This window comes from Cydia splendana, chromosome Z, assembly GCF_910591565.1.
Source record: "Cydia splendana chromosome Z, ilCydSple1.2, whole genome shotgun sequence".
Lineage (NCBI taxonomy): Eukaryota > Metazoa > Arthropoda > Insecta > Lepidoptera > Tortricidae > Cydia > Cydia splendana.
Window position 1 is genome coordinate 11420478 of NC_085987.1, and position 20517 is coordinate 11440994.

At 35.4% G+C, this 20517-nt stretch overlaps 1 protein-coding gene across 1 annotated transcript in view; it reads left to right on the forward strand.

Annotated features, from left to right (window-relative positions):
• The window catches only part of LOC134804504 (mucin-2), a 93112-nt gene that overhangs the window by 53185 nt on the left and 19410 nt on the right, over positions 1 to 20517 (forward strand). Inside the window, exon 2 of the mRNA XM_063777567.1 lies at positions 6101 to 6342. Coding sequence (XP_063633637.1) covers positions 6267 to 6342 — 76 coding nt within the window. The 5' untranslated portion in view covers positions 6101 to 6266. The remainder of the gene's footprint in view (positions 1 to 6100; positions 6343 to 20517) is intronic.

Consider the following 20517-nt stretch of genomic DNA (forward strand, 5'->3'; position numbering starts at 1 on the left):
TGTCCCACTATAGGCGGCAATGGATCAAAAATCGCGTGGATATATTACAAGGTCTGTGGAGCCCTTAACTGATACTATATCTGTATCTGTGGTAAGCCGAAATATTTCCTGTCAAATGTCAAATAGAATACCTATATTATGTTTATTTTTATCTTGCTAATTATTTCAAAATGGTAAATTTATAAACGATATTATAAAAGTGCAAGCCGAGTACTTTCATTTTTGCAAAAAGATGACCAGAATAGCAAGACCCCTCACAAATAGCTTTTTAGCCTTCTAAGCTCTTCTAGCTCAATAACCCCTTGATCGAGCCTGCTCATAATTTAATGACTAAAATACAATGTCCTCAACTACACGTTTACCCAATTTCACTTAAATTAGAACAAATTTACTTAAGTTCTTGAGTATCAAACTATTCTCTGATAGTTCAGCTTAAAAACATCGAAATGCCGGGACGTGCCCGAGTCAGCCGCGTGTCCCAAGTCGAATGTAAGAACTTCGTTCGCTTCGCTCACTCGTTCGATTATTCCATATACTATGTAATGTTGTAAAGCAGCATTTGCCTCTGAACTAATAATATATCAACACAGTACCTGTCCTTGTACACCTACTTGTACAGATTCGGGAACGCGCCGATAACTTCGTTGGTGCAAGCGTCTATAGACTACGGCGTCAGCTTATTAGACGGTGCGTTTGTTTGCCACCATCCTGTTTGTAATTTAAAAAAATGTCCACTGTGTAAATGATAATTTACTGTCATTATGAACTAGTTTTCGATCTAAGTCGTCAAACAAGCCTGAATGCATACCTACCTTTACTGTGTTACGCGATACTAAACTAGTCAATAGGTATAATGAGCCTGTTCGACTCGACTACGCAATAAAAGAAAACTGGCTACACATGATTTGAACAAAGCATCGTAACAAAGTTATGAATTGTTTCAAAAAATACTGAGTAATATTGGGTTAGACACACGTTCCATCGTAATCCATTCAAAACTAAAACTAAGTTTTATTTTGGATGTTTCGGTAGATCCGTGAAAAGCGTTTACGGTAGGTATAAAATGCAACGAAATGCATTCAATGTAACAACAGAATACATCTAAATAAGTAGAAAACACACATGCCAGTTTATATCGTGTAGATTTCATTTATTTTCATTTTTGTAGCAGTATGGTAGCTTTTTCTGGTATTCAACCCCATTTATTTATTTAGTTAAGCCGGTGTTGCTCGAAGATTTAGTTACCTATACTAAAAACGAAGAATTTATTGTATCTGTGTGTAATATCTTAAGACAACATTCGCGCAAAGTAGCTAATTGACTATAGACTATACTACAACTAGAAGGTTGTATATATTACAAAGTTTAAACCTTCGCACTTCTACATTTTTATCATTGAGTAACTAACTGCCCATATTTGTGCAGTTTGTTGTTCTCCAAACAATATTTAATAATTACGAATTGCGCAGCATAACGGATACCAAATTAGGTACCGTAAAACGGGGTGCAAAGACACGATTTTCAACTTCAAGGGCGATTTTCGCCAATAATCCAAATGATAAAAGTAAAAATTTTGATATCATTTTTTGAGTCTTGGTTAGTTCTTCATTTTGCATTTATGTAATAAATTTTTACCTACCCAATTCAGAGAAAATCGAAGAAAACTGCCTGTTTTCTCCATATCCTTAAAACGGGGTCGATAGACACAAGAAAGGGGCGAATAGAAATATTAAGTTTTAGTTGTCATAGGCATCGAATTTGGTCATTATTATGTTGATACTCTATTGGCAAATGGTATATATATCTGTTAAACAGCTATTTGACACAAAATTATTTTTTCGTGTCTTTTAACCCCCAAGGCGTGTCTTTACACCCCTTTGTTGTATCTAATCACCCCCTATGGCGTAACTACTCACCCCATATGTGTGTCCACTGACCCCTTTATCACGTAAAATTGCCTGTTATTAGATTTTTGCAAAAAAAATGCTTCATTATAGAGAAAATTTGAGATATTATTTATTATTTAGGTACTACAGATACTATATTACCAGGTTAGCTAACTTTTACTTAGTTAATGTCAAAACATTTACCGCTAGAACAAAGTTCAGACAGGCTTAATTTCTTACCTCGGCGAGACCTTACTCTAGAGTCAAATAAATCTAACTTCAAGGCAGTTTGATTAAGTTCTTTTGGTATCAATGTAGAGAATATATAGTCTACTATACAGGGTGATTCAGATGACGTGAGCAGGACTAACACTGCGCATATCGTTAATTATAAGCAACTGTTTCGTATCAGTATTAGTGATGTTAACGTTAATTTTGTAGTCGTGTTGAAAAAAAAAGTTATTAATTTTTTACGACATGCATGGTCACCCTAAAATTAGATTACTAAGCTACCGATATTCTGTGTCAAATTAAATGTCATCACTGTCATCACGGTCTGATTACTTTTGAAAACTCGTATCTCACTCAAGTTTGACAGTTTATTTTCTTTGTAATCAAAATGCCATTACGGTTAAAGAGGTTTTATGTTTATTAATTAGGTACTGTAGGGTGACCATGATTGTTGAGAATTAAATTTGCTCTCACCAAAAAGTTAAAAAAATAGGAAAAAGTGTGGTTGTTTCTCCTAAATACGACGGTGATCGATCAATTATCAGTTACTGAGTGTGCAGTATTAGTCCTGCTCACGTCTCATGAATCATCCTGTATATTACGCATTCCAAAAAATCTAATTTTAGAGATGAACGTTTTTAAATATAACAACTTGAAAGAAAAAGTTCAAAATTTCTCTATTCACCCCGCGATTTCTGTTGACCCCGTTTTACGGTAGCAAACAAACAACAAACAAAATTTACTTTCTTCATGTAGGCCTAGCAACAAGCTCTTATGAATCGTAATTAATCTTAATCTAATTATCAGAGCAATTTATTGATGTTAATATTATTCCATAATAAAATTGGATTATTATACATATCAAATTTAACACTAAAAATTTCACAAAAGGATCGTCAAACATTAAAAAGATTGTATAAAAAAATACTAGTCTAGAATTTCTAGAATAAAATCTAAATGTCAAAAAAAGCATAAGTAACAAAAGAAGTAGATAGTATTACATCGGAATATCCATTTCCTCATCAATAATCAAATATACCTAATAAATAAATAATCATTTCGAATAACAATTAATCCCACGTTGTAATATCATTCATGTAGTCTTGTGTGGTATAATAAGCTTTAGAAATAAGTTTACGCTTTACATAATTCTTAAATTTATTAATAGATAATTCAGTAATATGGTTTGGAAGTTTATTATAAAATCCTACACAATTACCCATGAATGATTTTTTAATTTTATGGAGCCGAGTGAAGGGCACTGCGAGCTTATGTTTATTTCTAGTATTAATATTATGAGTTTCACAATTTTTCCTAAAATTTACAATATTTTTATGTACATACAGAATATTCTCATAAATGTATTGACAGTGCACTGTCATTATGTCAATTTCCTTAAATTTATCTCTAAATGAGTCTCTATGGTTCATTTTGTATATTGCTCGAATAGCCCTCTTCTGCAGAACAAAAATGGTATTTATCTCTGAAGCACCGCCCCACAGTAAAATACCATATGCCATAATGCTATGGAAGTAACTAAAATATACTAATCGAGCTGTTTTCACATCAGTTAACTGACGGATTTTGCTCACTGCAAAAGCTGCAGAGCTCAGTCTATTCGAAAGAGTAGCAATATGGGGACCCCACTGGAGTTTAGAATCTAAAGTCCAAGAAAAACTGTACTATCAACTAATTCCAATTCCTCATCCTTCACAATGACACTTGTTTGCACACGCCTTACGTTACTACTAGTGACAAACTTAATACATTTAGTCTTTTTCTCATTTAACAGTAAATTATTAACATTGAACCAATTTACTACTTTTGAAATAGCATTGTTTACATCATTGTAAGCTTGTTGCTGTCGTTTGACTTTGAAAATAAGTGAGGTGTCGTCTGTAAACAATACTATATCATGGTGGGTCTTAACAAGGAATGGCAAGTCATTTATGTAGATAAGGAACAGGAAAGGCCCCAATATTGACCCCTGTGGTACACCCATAGAGACCAATGACCCAGGTGATCGCTGTCCATTCACTGTAACAAGTAAATTCAGTGCCGATCCTCTAACTCCGTAATAATGAAGTTTCCTGATTAATATTTCATGACAAACACAGTCGAAGGCCTTAGATAAATCACAGAAGACACCTAAAGCATCTCGTGACTCCTCTCAGGCATCGAAAATATGCTTAATTAACACCAGCATTTGTTGTTGAGCGACCCCGTGTAAAACCAAACTGCTTATTATGCATCAAATTATTAACGTTAAAATGTCGTACTAATTGAGAAAGAACTAATTTTTCAAAAATCTTGCTAAATGTTGGTAGCACAGATATTGGTCTAAAGTTAGTGGAGTCAGAGCTGCTACCAGATTTAAATAAAGGAATTACTTTACTATGTTTCATTAGATCAGGAAACTCGCCGCAATCAACACTGTTGTTAAATATAACTACCAAGTCAGGCGCTACAATTTCTACTTCTATTTCTCTATTTCTACTAAGGATTTGGCAGCATGGACAGAGACTCCCCAGAGGTCATTAGTTTTTTTGACATTAATTGATTTAAACGCCTTTATTACATCTGAGGTACAAACATGTTCAAAATGAAGGTCTCCACAACACTCTGGAGCGTTATGTTTTAATAATGTAACAGCAGATGAGTAGGTACTTACATACAGGTTATTATATACAGTCAACAACAGCAGCAGATTTAAGGAAGCGAGGTGATCTAAATTACCTGTACACATCTTTTTTGGTAAAATATTAAGATCGTGTGCAGATCATTTGGAACACCTTGCCCGCATAAGTACTTTTTGCCGTTGACTTCTACAGATATTTTTAGATTTCATAAATCAGGTTCTTTGTTAGAAGTATTTGGAAGTAAGCGGGTTTAAAACTCTTTACTTATACAGGTTATAAGACCGATACTAAAGTGATTAAAATACTTACTTTCACTTAACTTAAAAACATATTAAGTAACTCTGAGTATACAAACAGTCCATAATTACAAAATACAATAAAGATTTAATTATTACTTGCGACTTTTTCTTGATTTCCGAGGCACGTTTTTTTCTTAGACTTTATTCATCTTTGTAGGTTAGGTAGCTTTATTTTTATTTCTTAGCCGTCAAATTAACCTTTGTAACCAAACCAAGCCTTAGTTTTTATTATTTTACATTTCTAGTCTACTAAAACATTTATAATTTACTAGATATTGATATAAATAAAATATTTAAGTATATAAAATTGATAAGATCATGGTTGTCCTTAAAAACTGCGACATTATGAAGTAATTAATGTAAATTGGCCAGTTTACGTTATTCGCATTATCTATTGAACTCCACTTTAATAATCACCGTGTTATCACATGGCCAAAGCCATGCCAAAGCAATAAAATGGCAATGTCATGAAAACATTTTGGTCCATGGTTTGTACCTTAGTACCAGTCAGCATCAATAGTAGTGTATGAAACAATGCACCTAAAGTATAGTGCGACATAAAATAGTAGAAATTAAATAAAATGTAACTAAAATATTTTCATACTAAATTGTTACCACGTTTAAGCATTTCACGTCAAAAATGTGACAGTTACGTAGAAAGAGGCGCCCTCATTTAATTTCTACTATTTTATGTCGCACTGTACATAGGCCACGGAGACTGCTTACGTGCTTAGAGTCGGACCAACAAAAGTCTGCAGCGTATTTGATAGCCCACAACCACATAGTGCAAGTGTCATTTATGCGTCATAAATTCATAATTTCATAGAAGTTTGACGTTTAAAATAACACGTGCACTGCGTGGGCTATCAAATCGGCTGCAGACTTTTCATGGACTGACTCCTACCATCAGGCGAGCCGTATGCTTAGATTGTAACCGACATAGTATAAAAATAAATATGTATAATTATCTAAGTAAAGTATACGATCCATTAAACCGTTAGGTCCACGTGATAAAATTAATGAATCGACTTTTCTCTTGTTACAGATGTGACAGTGACGCAATCATGGTGTAAATGAAACCAATGAATGAACCGACTTCGCCGCCGATTATGGCAAACTCTAAGTTGCCGTAACATTTCTAGAACTTTTATAAGTTGCAAGTACTCTGATGCCGTAGAACATTCAATGATACGGTAAAAAAAAAACAAAACATGGTGCGACGACGTTGGAGATTTTTTACCATCGCGGCTTTCCTGATTTTCTTAATAAAGGATGCATTATGTCAAGGTATGTATCAATAGTTTATTTAAATAAGCGCCACTTGCACCATCCCACTAACCCGGGGTTAAACCGTTAACCCAGTATCAAATTGTACTGGTAATCATGGTAACTCCAGGTTTAATGGAACTGGGACGGGGCGACTTGAATGGGACAAAATTATAAATGTCATCTTTTCATAGAAATTTGACATTAATGATGACATTTCCACACTTTGTCATTACAAATGCCATGTAGAGTTAGGTTGGTCTGACTCTAAACAAATTGACGACAAACGTCTTATCACCTATAGATAAATAAAAAAAAAAGAAAATAAAGTCATTGAGAAGTTACAACACTGTAGTCAGGGCTGACCCCCACAATAAATAAATAAAAAATGATTCTAATTAAACTGTGACAGATCCTTTAGAGCGCGAACTGTAGATATATCTATATCGTCGGTGCGAATAAAAAAATCGCCATGTATTTTTAAGCTACTTTTCAGGAGACAAAAATAACTTTATGTTCCTGTTTGTAATATATTTGTTGCACCTGTTTTTTTTCTAATAGATCAATGATTTTTACATGATACTCATGAAGCAAATAAACAGTTTTTTAAGTAATTATTTACAATATTAATTATTTTAACCAAAATGTAGCTACATAGCGACTTAAATTTGGTTCACTTAAAATCGTCATGTGTGAAGTTTACACATAGCGATTTGTTTCCAAAGTAACATAGTACGAGAGATGATACATTTCATGGTCTAATAAAACATGGTCTTCTATTCCCAGAGTGACACGGGCCTACGTCACAATAATATTGCCACTTTATTTCAACATAACATGTTACATGGGTACATTATAGCTATGGTTAATAAGTTAAAATATTTCTCTATAATTTTATAATTTTCATTTATAATGTATTTTATCTTAAATTTTACAATAACACGTCATTTTTAATTATTCGTTAGCAATATCTTCCGATTCACAAAAGAAATTTCAGACGTTCGGGTAATTCTGTTTACATTACTGGCAACACAGGATAGCGCTGTCACATTTGACAATTCGGATCTAGATAACTTCATGCCCTGACGGTCATCCTTGTCGAACGCGTGTTAATTGTTATTTCCTTCTCGCTCAGTGTCAGCAGTCGCAGTGTTTTCCAAACTTTTCACGTCGTAAGCTTGGTAATTAATGTGTAACTGTGAATTAGTTTTTTAAACGTTTGTCTTCTATAGATAAATAAAGTTTAATTTAATACATTAGATTTGTTTTATTTTACTATGTTTCTACATGAATAACTTAAAATTAATGTCGTTAAAATAATTTTCACCGTTGGTTAAAATTCTCCCACATTTTAAAGTTTGAGAACCTGTAAACAGCATGATGACGTAGGCCCGTGTCAGTTAGGTCATACGCGAATCTCGGAATAGAGTACCAGGCGGAGTATATTATTATACCATGATACATTTTAGGGTCTATGTCGGGTAATCCCTCGGTAATCCATTCAACAATAAATCGCCATGTGCAACATTATCGCCATCACCCTCGACGGAAACAAGGCATTTAATTTCGTTATGTGCTAAAAAATCACATAGCTATTTTTTTGTTACTGTTCTGCTTTTTTTTGTACAAATGTTGTTCTGTGTTCACATAGCGGAATTGTTATTTTCAAAACTAATAAAGATATAACAAAAATATTTATGTGGGTCGACGGGAAATTGAAAAAGGAATTCAAATATGCCAAAATCAAAAAGTCGTAAAAAAACACAGCGATTTTTTGTGAGAGTCAGGATCGCGGGTGTACCTAAATAAAAATAAACAAAAAGCATACCATATTTTAGTACCTAATTTGTACTATTTGGTACCTCCTTTAAAAAAATTAGTACCTCACGGTATTAAAAGTTATTACCAAAAAACATTACACCCGCCATTCTGACAGTCAGAATGGCGGGTGTATTTTATTACGCAATGATCCCGCGATTATTGATAAATTCTATAAAAGCCAAATTTTAGTACCTTTTTAGTACTTTCATATTCAATTATAAATTGAGCCATTTTATTTGTGGTTTCCGAGTTTTACTCATTTTACACTTTACATTGCTATTACAATTTTGCAGGCGCTGTAATTTTCCACCGTATCGATTTCGTTTTTAAGAAAAAACGCTACGCTACAACTATTGTTATTACGCCAGGATTTAGTACCTTTTACGTTTAATTTGTTACCTTTTCACGATTAATCTGTTAAGTTCAATTAACTATGAAAATTACGTCTTACAAATGGCCAGGCGCCATGTCATAGAATTCTTCATATGAAAAAATTCTGCTCTTCATTGTGCTTGTAATTGTGTACCTAATACCTACTTTTAAGTATATGGTGATTAATGAAATAAAACCCGCAAATTATGTCTGTTTGTCGGTATATGACTTCTCGTCCCGTTGATGTCCTTTTTAGGGTTCCGTACCAAAAAAGTACAAAAGGAACCCTCATGGTGCGACTCTGTCCGTCTGTCCGTCCGTATGTCACATCGCTAAATATATCGAGAACTACGGAAGCTATCGATTTAAAATTTGGAATGATTATTTGTTTATGAATTTTTAATAATTATGGAAAATGCCCAATATAAAGAGGGGGCAAAATTTACAAGTCTATAGTTACTAGGTCGAGTAGGATATCATTTGAAAGCGCTCGAATTGAACATTACAAAACATTTCTTTTTCACACTGAAAAATAAATTTATATTTGAAGGAAAAATGTGAAAAACAAAACTATTAAGGTCAATGTGGCCAAATCCGTCCAACAACATTTGCGACTATTCTAACAACAGTATACACTTGCTGACTCGATCGCTAAAGCAGAGAGCATATTTAATACCAGTGGTCAAAAACAGATCACAACAGTAGTCAGAAACAGCGCTCAGTCGCCAGTAAATGAAAAAAAATAACGCTATTAAAGTTCAGGTGCGCTCCGAACTTGATATCGAGCTAAGTGTGCTGCTCTGTTTTGTGAAGTTGGGATGAGACGATGTAAGTTAGGCCTTAATAATGGCTTATTTAGAATTTTAGACGATGCGAGAACTCGCATGCGAGTTTCATTACACTGCGGTTTTTGATCGGTCGGTTGAATTGGACGTAACCAACAGTCCGCAATGTAACTAAAATGCATGCGAGTTCGCGCGCAGTCTAAATCAGCCCTTAGTATGTTTATTATTGTTCGATATGCATGTTTATCGGTCTTTTCATCCATTTTACATTATAATCTCTTGGTGAGAAACCATGGGTGGTTAAAATTTGTGTTTACAAAACTATCGAGCGGACAAATCCGTCAATTACGAAACGGGAAAAATCGTCATGTGCCGGAATTTCCCTATTTCATATATTGCCAACCTTTTTTGATTTGACTCACTTAGGTAAGTATAACTCATATCATACTCATGCAGTGATGCGAGATTTTTACTGAATTGTCAAATTTCTCATATAAATTCGTGGTAGCTTTCGTACATCAATCTAAGATATCTGTGCTGTATTATTTAAAATTAAAAAGTAGATTTTTTAAAGGTTTAATTTAAAAATAGGACGGATTTGCCCCAAGAATATATTTGGGAATAAATCTAAATTTAACCTTAAATTGTGTTCACTAAGGTTTAGTTTCGATTAAGGGTATAGTGGTATTTATGTTCACTTGACGTAAGTACCTACATGTTTGTAATACGTCACGATACAAGAAAAATCGTTGGTTGACAGAAATGCCCCAAACCCTAGGGAAAATCCGTCAACTGACATGTCTTTAAAAAAAACATATTTAAATAACCAGCAGTACTAGGAGTTTAATATGAGTACCTTTATATAAATAAATAAAATATATAAATAATTAATATTGGGGACATCTTACACAGATCAACCTAGCCCCAAACTAAGCAAAGCTTGTACTATGGGTGCTAGGCGACGATATACATACTTATATAGATAAATACATACTTATATACATAGAAAACACCCATGACTCAGGAACAAATATTAGTGTTCATCACACAAATAAATGCCCTTACTGGGATTCGAACCCAGGACCATCGGCTTCGCAGGCAGGGTCACTACCCACTAGGCCAGACTGGTCGTCTATATCTCATAGGTTAAATAAATGCTTAATCTATTACAGTGATAAGGTTTATTAAAAAGTTAATATCATCATAGTTATGACCGGCCAAAGTGAACTTTAACTATGACGGAAATGCCCTCATTGACCTTAAATCCCCCCCCCCCCCCCCCCTAAGTATCCCCGAAAAACCAACATACATACAGTGAGTATTTTAGTTCCTAAACGTGTCTGAACACCAAAAATTTAGTCGAGAAGACTAGTAAGAGTGGTGGAGTGAGGCCACGGGGAGGCTCACTCGCCAGAAAAATTAGAACAAAATGGATCCATTCGACTAATTTACTGACTAATCTACTCGACTAAATTGTTGGTGTTCAGACACGTAATACTCGCAACTCGCCACTCGACTATGTAGTCCGAACTAGGCTAGACATTGATACTCAAGGCGGTTTGTGTACAAGTGGCTTAACCGCGAAACGCAAAAATCGAAACTTCGTTATCTGCCTCTCTATCGATCGAATATGCAAGAGTGATAGAGAGGCAGAAACCGAACTTTTGATTTTCGTGTTTCGCGGTAGGCCCTGTGTTGGTGCTAGTGACGCCCTCTACGCAGAGTTTTGCGTAATATTGTGGGGTCGCTTTCCGTGCCATATTCATACTCAGACACAGCGACCTTGTCAGAAGAAAAACTGTACCAAGACGATAGAAAAACATCATGTAATAGTTAAATGAAATAATTGCTTGTATTTCTAAAAGGTATGTATTTCAATCGTATGTCTTCTTAGCAAAATCAACGGGATCCCACAAAGAAGTATATTCATCACACTAATATACCGACAAACAGACATCATTTGCGGGTTTTATTTGATTAATCAGTAATCACGATATACTTACTTAAGAGTAGGTATAGGTACACGGTACGCGGAATTTTTTCATAGGAAGAATTCTTTGACATCGCGCCTGGCCATTTGTAAGAGGTAATTTTCATAGTTAATTGAACTTAACAGATTAAACGTGAAAAGGTAACAAATTAAACGTAAAAGGTACTAAATCCTGGCGTAATAACAATAGTTGTAGCGTAGCGTTTTTTCTTAAAAACGAAATCGATACGGTGAAAAATCGAAGCGCCTGTAAAATTGTAATAGCAATGTAAAGTGTAAAATGAGTAAAACTCGGAAACCACAAATAATGTGGCTCAATTTATAAATGAATATGAAAGTACTAAAAAGGTTCTAAAATTTGGCTTTTATAGAATTTATCAATAATCGCGGGATCATTGCGTAATAAAATACACCCGCCATTCTGACTGTCAGAATGGCGGGTGTAATGTTTTTTGGTGATAACTTTTAATACCGTGAGGTACTAATTTTTTTAAAGGAGGTACCAAATAGTACAAATTAGGTACTAAAATATGGTATGCTTTTTGTTTATTTTTATCTAGGTACACCCGCCATCCTGACTCTCACGATTTTTTTATTCGCACCGACGATATTTGTAAAATAATCCCACGATAGCAGAATCTGCTGATGTTTATGGAGCGTTGTTTAATCGCCGACTTTTAACGCCGACTAAAATACGGCATGTTTCCTTTTTTCTGTAGGTACAATCATATTACAAATACACAGGTAGGTTACCAAGCTAATTCACCTAAGTGCCTCTGGAAAAGTTACAGAGCGCTTGTGGTTCCGATATGATTGGAAAAGTATACAATATTATGCTGTTATTTGCTTTGCTGCTGCGCCGAGCGATCGTTCGTTCTACATTTTCATTATTAATACCTAGAATCTAAAGCGGGAGGCTAATGTTGTTAAGAGGTATAACTGCAGTGTTAAGCTGTATAAAAAGGTCGAGTTCGTAGGCGGACAACGGACACCTCTCATGAGCGCTAGCCGGCTGGCGCTACATATTTTATTCACATGTACTTCGAGTCTGTTCGGACAGCATTTCGCAGTTTCCAAGTGATAATGACTGTACTCAGGACCACTTTCCAGTGTAATATTAAACTGAATAATACTGTTCATCTCGAATACAAGCATTGTAAATAGCAGTTTATCTAGTTGTTTCGCAGTTGTACATAAATAGTTAAACTACAGTTGCACACATCTTTAGACCGGAACGAGTTATAGTCGAGGTTAATACACCAAGTTTGAATTCTAACCTTTTAAAATTATAGTTACCTATACTAGCCCCGATGCATTTCTTATCGTCTAGTCAGGGCATTTACTGAGGTTCCCCCATTTGTACAAAATAATGTTTTGGATAAAAAATTAATAATATTTAAGACTTACCTAAAGGAGCTAATATAGTTTAAAAAAATGAGAATACTATCTAATAAGTATAATAACAAAATTCAAATACTTACAAGAAATACCGATTATACTACGCGAAAAAAAAGCGGTTATAATTTTCTATGTTCAGGGTAGGAATAAAACAGATGTAGAAAGGGCTATTTCCCACTAGGGAAAGCAACACGGCTCTGCCAATAGTGATGCCGTGACCAAGTGAAATAGGGTTTGATTTACTATTTATTTACTGAAAAATCCACTTCTACATTTTTGTATAACTTTCGTAACTTTAAATAAGGATAAGGCAGCTATTTTTATCTAGCGTAGCTTCCCACTATAGTTTTTGACCAAAATATAGACGAAATCATTTCGGCAAACCGTTACATTAAAATCACGTTTGTCGATTTGGGTGACAGTTTATAATTAGGTGCCGCAATAGACTCGGGCCGTGATGACTCGGGGAGTCTTTGTCTCAAATGTTTGGAGTTGGTACGTGAGGTGCCTCGCTAATTGAAGATCTGGCAGGATCGCAACCTCGCCGTCCTCGCCTGCCACCTCCGCACTTGTGAACCCTTCTGATTTAATAGGCCAAAATTACGCTTTTCACAATCGTATTGCTAAATTACATTGCAAAAATATGTAAGTACCTAAAAAAACAGAATGAGAGGAAAAATGTATGAAGATTAGAATTGTTATCGTTCAGAGGCTAAGAGTACATAAATATGAAGATTAAAACTTATTATATTCACTTATAGTGACACCAACATATTGCTGAAAAGATCAGTCGTAAACCAACGATATTCGAAAAACTCTATTGTTTTGATAGGGATGCAATATGTTCTCGAATAGCAATACAGATCCAACAATGCTAATAACGAAGTATTGTTGCTCCCAGCTCGCTGAGGTGCATGCATAATCTATCATTTCTGCACAAACTTGTCAAGAAGCATCTAGACAGAACGTTTGAATAAACAGCGTTATAGAGGTTATCAACGAAAGAAGTGCAATGAAAATTCAACTGCATTTTAGTCTAATTCCTATGGAATTGGTTAAATACTGATTTAATATAGTCTATGTGGAAAGAGAAGAGTCGTGGATTGTATGAATACCAATACATTCCACGATTCTTCTCTTTCCGCACAGAGTAAGTATAATTGTGACGTTTAGCGTCGCATGTAGAGTTAGTTAGTTAGGAAAGAAGTAAAAAGTTTAATTTAGAAAACTTATTTAATATTAATTCAAATTAATACAAGAGCATAAGGCCGTGAGTCCTATAAAACTGAGCCGAAAACAGAGTAGCGTAAGATCGAAACAAGTCCTTAATAGAAGGCACTTTCCTGAGGCTCTACATCGCAGGCGTAGATGGCTCCGCTGTACACCGCAGGCGTCGCAGTTGGTCCAGAGTAGTCTAGGATGGCTCCCCGCTGAGGTTCAGGATCCCCAGCAAACGGAACGGAAACCTTCCGGAATGTAGAGCTTGCGTATAGCGCAACCCGGGGTAGTGCAGGCAATTTCAACCCCAGACTTGATCCCTAGTAATATTGGGCATATTAGAAGATGCTCTCAACAGTGACTGCGACATCCGGCCCACAGAGGAAGAAATATTAGGAAAGTTAACCTCTTAGCATTATTTTAGTGTTCACGGATGAAGCAGTCACAAAGGAAAATATTAGTTTTACAATATAACAGAAATTAAAGTAAAATTGTTCCTATTAGAAATTTAAATTAAATATTCACAACACTTACCCGATCCGGGGAAATGTTTACAGCATACTAACAATAAGGCACGATCCAAATAGTATCAGGTAGGCAGATATATTATTTAAGAGATATTTAATATCTTATTTGCAAAAATTGTCCAGATGTTCAGATTGTTCAGATGTGACAGATTTCCGAAAACTATTTTATTTTGTTTTTAAATGTTTACAACCGGCCAGCACAAAACGCTTAGCGCAAACGAGGTTTTATAGCAAACCGTTACATACCCCCCTTTTTAGATTGAGTCGGACCAAGAAAAGTCTGCAGCGGATTTGATAGCCCACGCAGTGCAAGTGTCATTTATACGTCATAATTTCATAGAAGTTTGACGTTTAAAATAACACGTGCACTGCGTGGGCTATCAAATCCGCTGCAGACTTTTCATGGACTGACTCTAGGATTTTTGCTAAGAAAATCCGCTGCTAAGTCTCTAATTTACTTAATAGAAACACAAGTTATCAATCAGGCTTCACTCACTAAATACCTCTGCATACATACGACACGCAGACAAACAAGCAGTTTTTTATTTTTTTTATGTTTGCATATCTCCGTCATTACTGGACCGATTTTGAAAATTCATACAGATTGGTCCCGTTTTTGTCAAAACCCAGTTCTGATGATGGGATCTATGAGGTATCGAGGGAACTCCTCAAATCTTAAAGGCATGCGTATAGAGATTTTTGTATTTACATCAGAAAATAAAGCATTTTCATTAAAAACTGTCGCATTTGATGAAGTGGAACTGCTGATGATGACCAGAACAGAACTCTTCAACGACGCATAGTTCACGTTTGGCGATTTTTCCTCTTCGTTATGTTTGTTAAGCAAGTTAAGTTTTTAAGCCACATTTTTGTCAAGCTCGAGTTCTGATGATGGAATCCATAAGGAATCGAGGGAACTCCTCAAATATCAAAGCCGTATAGATTTTTTTGTATTTTCATCATAAAATCATTATTAACATAACATTAAAAACTGTCGCATTTGATGAAGTGGAACTGCTGATGATGACCAGAACAGAACTCTTCAACGACGCATAGTACACGTTTGGTGATTTCGAATTTAGATTTTGACTTGGACTGCGACCCGGACTCGGACCCAGAACCGGACTCATACCTGGATCCGGTTCGGACCTGGACCCGGCACTGGACTCGGACCCGGATTCGGACCCCGACTCGGACCGGACTCGGGACCCGGACTCGGACCCGGACTAGGACCCGGACTCGGACCCGGAATCGGACCAGACTTGGAACCAAATTCGGACCCGGACTCGGATACGGACTCGAACCCGGACTCGGATCCGGACTCGGATCCGGACTCAGATCCGGACTCGGACCCGGACTCGGACCCGGACCTTGACCCGGAAAACCACTATGATACCTTAACTAAATAAACCACTATGATTACCTACCATAAAATGTAGGTATAAAGTATGATGATGCCAATCTTACTAGCCCCTCCCGCTCAAACCCCCGTACACCGCACCGTATGCGCCGTTAAGTGGGTTAGGTTAGGTTTGAACTGCGATCCTCACAGAACCGAACAAGGGTTATGTTAGGTTAGAACTGCGAGCCTTACAGAAACGAAATGCTACTTGAAAAGTGGGTTTGATTAGGTTCGAACTCTGATCCTCACAGAACCGAACTGCTATCAGAGGAGTGGATTGGGTTAGGCTAGAACTACGACCCTTACAGAAGCGAAATGCTAGTAGAAAAGTGGGTGGTTTTACCTTCTTTTAGTGCACCATCTACAAGAATCTTTCACCGGTCCCCATAGAAGTCGGTTTTTTTTCTTAAAAATTATACTTAAGCTAGTATAAAATACTCTCATATAACTATTAATAGATGTTAAATTCGTCTAACTCTAAACCTCAGTATCCAAGTTATTCACGCATACTATTATTTATCTTAAAACTTTGTAGAAGTCTTATATCCTAATATAATAGGCAAACAGCTCATTAACCAGTAGGGGTTGATAGCAAATTAATTTTTCGAACTTTGTAGAAGTTCATTAACCGTTAGGGGTAAATAAAAAATTAATTTGTACGTAATAAGTAATTAGAAAATTAAAAAGTATATGATAGCGGTTTAGTTAGTATGAGTTTCATGAGGGTTGCTTTACAGAATTAGACTATAGACGTAGAGATAGCAACAAGGGAAGAAATTAATTTTAACACTTTAAGGATAACATCATAGTTTGACACTTAGAAAGACTATCCTTGACACCATTTAGATCAATCGCAGGCTCTAAGTGCGATTCTAAAATATCCTCAGGTGGTCTGTTCAATTTTACAATCTGGCTTCGAAGATCTTGTACTAAGCCAGCTGAACCACCCCTTAGAATAGCCTCATATTCTAATTCGGCTTTTTGCAGAGATAGAAACTTAATAGGATAAGCCATGATCACACGAATTAGGTGAGTGTTGTGATTACACAGGTTCACACAAGTTACAGGAATACACAGGTTAGAAAAACAGTTTTAGTTTCATAGTACCTACGTGGTTTGCAAATTTGTTAGGATAGTAGAAGCTACTTTATAGTAAGAAAAAAAACAAAAACGTACAGGAAAAAAGAACCACGTACCAAGGAACTGCTCAAAACAACTAGGTAGATATGAATGTACAGAAACTAGAATGACTAATGAAAGTAATGAACCTACATGAACATCGGTGAAAACTAAAAAAAATGCTAAGGACCTGTTTCGGTAGTGCTCAGCTCAGTTAAACCTAGTATGGGCGCCAATGTGAGGTTTTGTAGTCCCGGTTTATCATTGTAAGCTTTAGACTATTGCACTTAGGGCGCCAATGTGACGTTTAGCGTCGCATGTAGAGTTAGTTAGTTAGGAAAGAAGTAAAAAGTTTAATTTAGAAAACTTATTTAATATTAATTAAAATTAAAACAAGAGCATAAGGCCGTGAGTCCTATAAAACTGAGCCGAAACAGATTAGCGTAAGATCGAAATAAGTCCTTGTTAGAAGGCACTTTCCTGAGGCTCTACATCGCAGGCGTCGCGTCGCAGTTGTAGATGGCTCCGCTGTACATACAACGCAGGCGTCGCAGTTGGTCCAGAGTAGTCTAGTAGTAGAGTTTGCACATAGCGCAACCCGGGGTAGAGCAGGCTAGAGGCTAATAAAATATACTTACTGTGATAATTTGTGGAAAAATGTAATTAAACCAATATGTTTATCGGAGTACACATATTCATGAAAATAGGAAAGATATTTCAATTTAAAAATTCGGTGCGATCACGGGGTTTTTTCTGTCCATGGAAATTGAATTTTGCTGGCAAGCTACATTGTTTAAAACTATCTTTTATTAATAATAAAATATAAAAATATCACTTGAAGCATTAATTACTGATCTCGTTCATATTTGAAATCTAAGTCATGTCATTAAAATAAAGACACTAAAATAGTGGCTCTGTGAGCTGTAGACCTCGCGAGCAGAGCTTTAAATTACATGGTGCTAAGAGCTTTAAATATAGTGAAAAAAAAACACAATACGAAATTAAAGTGTAAAAAAATAAAAAAGTTATATCCCAGCATACAAATACTGGGGATCGAACCCAGACTATCTGTGCAAACAAAAAAAGCGAACGTTTACAAACTGAGCCAAATAGTTCTAAGATAAGCTGACGAAATTTAGCTACTCATTCTCAAGTTAAAATTAGTTAAAATTAAATATCTCAATACCTCCGAAACCAGCGAAATAAATTTTCTGAATATTTTGCCATTTAATCTATAAACATATCTCAAAAAGAAAAAACTCTTATGATATCGATACGACTATTTGTTTAGGCGCGAGGTATCACGACTCCGCCATTTTAAAAAATTTCCAAAATCTGGATTGACATAAAAAAATATTTAATCATAGAATCTGGTCACAAAATTTCACGAGAATCGGTTGAGAATTGTGACCTGTAGAGGAGAACATCCGGACGGACATACGAAAGCAAAATGCCCGAGTCAAAACGTAGACCTTCGCTACGCTTCGGTCAATTAAATAATTAAGTTATGTATCTTTCTGTATATAATCAGAATAAAAAAAATTGTTATTTTTTTTAACTGTGCTTTAGTGATTACAACGCCAAGCCACGCCACGCTGGCAAGAATGGCTAAGAGCAGGAGAGAGATGGCAAAGGTGGTCGCCGACGTCCGTTAGGGCATGGCAAATAAAGAAGAAGAAGAAGTGATTAAAAACCAGCCTCTAACTGTAACAAACATCATCGTAGTTGATTTAAATTTAATATACTCGAATATCGTATGAACATTTGGGCAGCCTTTATATGGTTTAGTATAAAGTGGTTTATTACTAATCTTTATGAATAACGTGTAGACTTCACGGGTTATGTTGATTGGCTTTGATCACGGACAAAACATCGATCGCGAGTTATTTACGACAAAATAATTAACGGACTGTCGCGAAGGCAGCTTTCTCACGCAAAGGATTGCCATCCCTATGCCTGCGCGATGGGCATCTTGCCGAGGGGCCTAGGCTTTGAAGGTAGGATTTAGGGATTTTATTGAAGTGAAAACTTCTTTAGCGGCGCTGTGCACCTTTTATGATGGGGGAAAAATGTTAAACTCGCGACAGATCACGTGACCGTAAGATTCGTAAGACGTAAGACGGACACGTGACCTGATCGAAAAACTGTTACAATGTTATTGAGTTTTCACTTCTGCCGGCACTCCCGGAGTGCAACCCGTTGTTTTTTTTGTTAGGTTTAGTTTTAGTTATTTTATTTTATAAGGCACTTAAGTATTAAGTTTGTATCATTTACGTTAAATAAACACTGCAGTTTTCATTAACTGTGTATGTGCTATTTATTTTTTATTTTCTTTATAGGGGGAAAAAACAGATACAGGCCAATAATATTTACAGGCAAAATTACTAAATTTAGATCTAGCCTACATCCTAAGACAATTCCCACTAGGATGTACGACAATAGTTTTAGGATAGCAGTGTGATCGGGACTAAACAGACTTATACTATACTTACACTAAAAATTTACATAACGACACTTAACACGTTCCAAGTATAAATATGTGAACGCATACACACGCATAGTTTTATCATAAATATAAATTACAGCTATTCAGGTATTATATGAGATACAAAAGAAACAATCAAAGAAACAAAGGAAACAAGGCTACACAATATAATAGAAGCTTAAAATTAAAGTTATAGTAACGAGCTGACTTTGCGTTTAAATTTAACTCTAGTATTATTGAATATGTCATCTACCTAGTTTAAGAAATTTGCATTAAATTACTAATACAGACGTACGGTTTCTAGTAGGAATTTTCAATATACCCAAATGTACCCAAAATCCCTATTAATAAAAAATAATTTATTAAACAATCAATCGAAAAAGATCTGATGTTTTAGATCCAGATCAATTCATGTTGGTGCAAGAATGAATCTTAAATATAATAGAATCCATAAAAAATATAGGCATTAATTGGTATTAATGCCGAATCTGATGATTCGATCGGTTACCTTTCTATTTCACTATAGTTATATGTATTACTTATATATATATGTACCTAATAGTATAGATCTCGTAATCAACTTGATCCAATTTGTTTCGTGTGTTACTAGGCCAGATATACTTAGTTATATTTTGTAATTTGCCGAGTATTTTTGACTTAACCTAATTTAATTAAAGAAAGCCAATTGGAATCCGTCCTGCGAAATTAGTAACCTTTCGAAACACTTTAAAATATCTCTGAGTTGAATTGTGCGTGATTTATTCCAACCCGAGTTTGATTGACACCACTGCACTGATTATTAATTATCAATCAATCAATCAAAATATTTATTTGCATAAAGAAGGGTACAATACCACCCGTATTAGTTTTCATTGTCATTCCTTATTTTACCATAATCTCAGGCGAATATCATAAATTTCGTTCCGTTTTCCGTTTCCCTGGGGCGAACTAAGAAAATTGGTCTCAATTAAATCACATTTTGACATCTATCCCACCGGACATAACAGCTAAAACAGCTATTGGAAAACTGATTTAATTGTTTTCCTATTTTTGTTATTTACAAATTTCTAATCAAACTG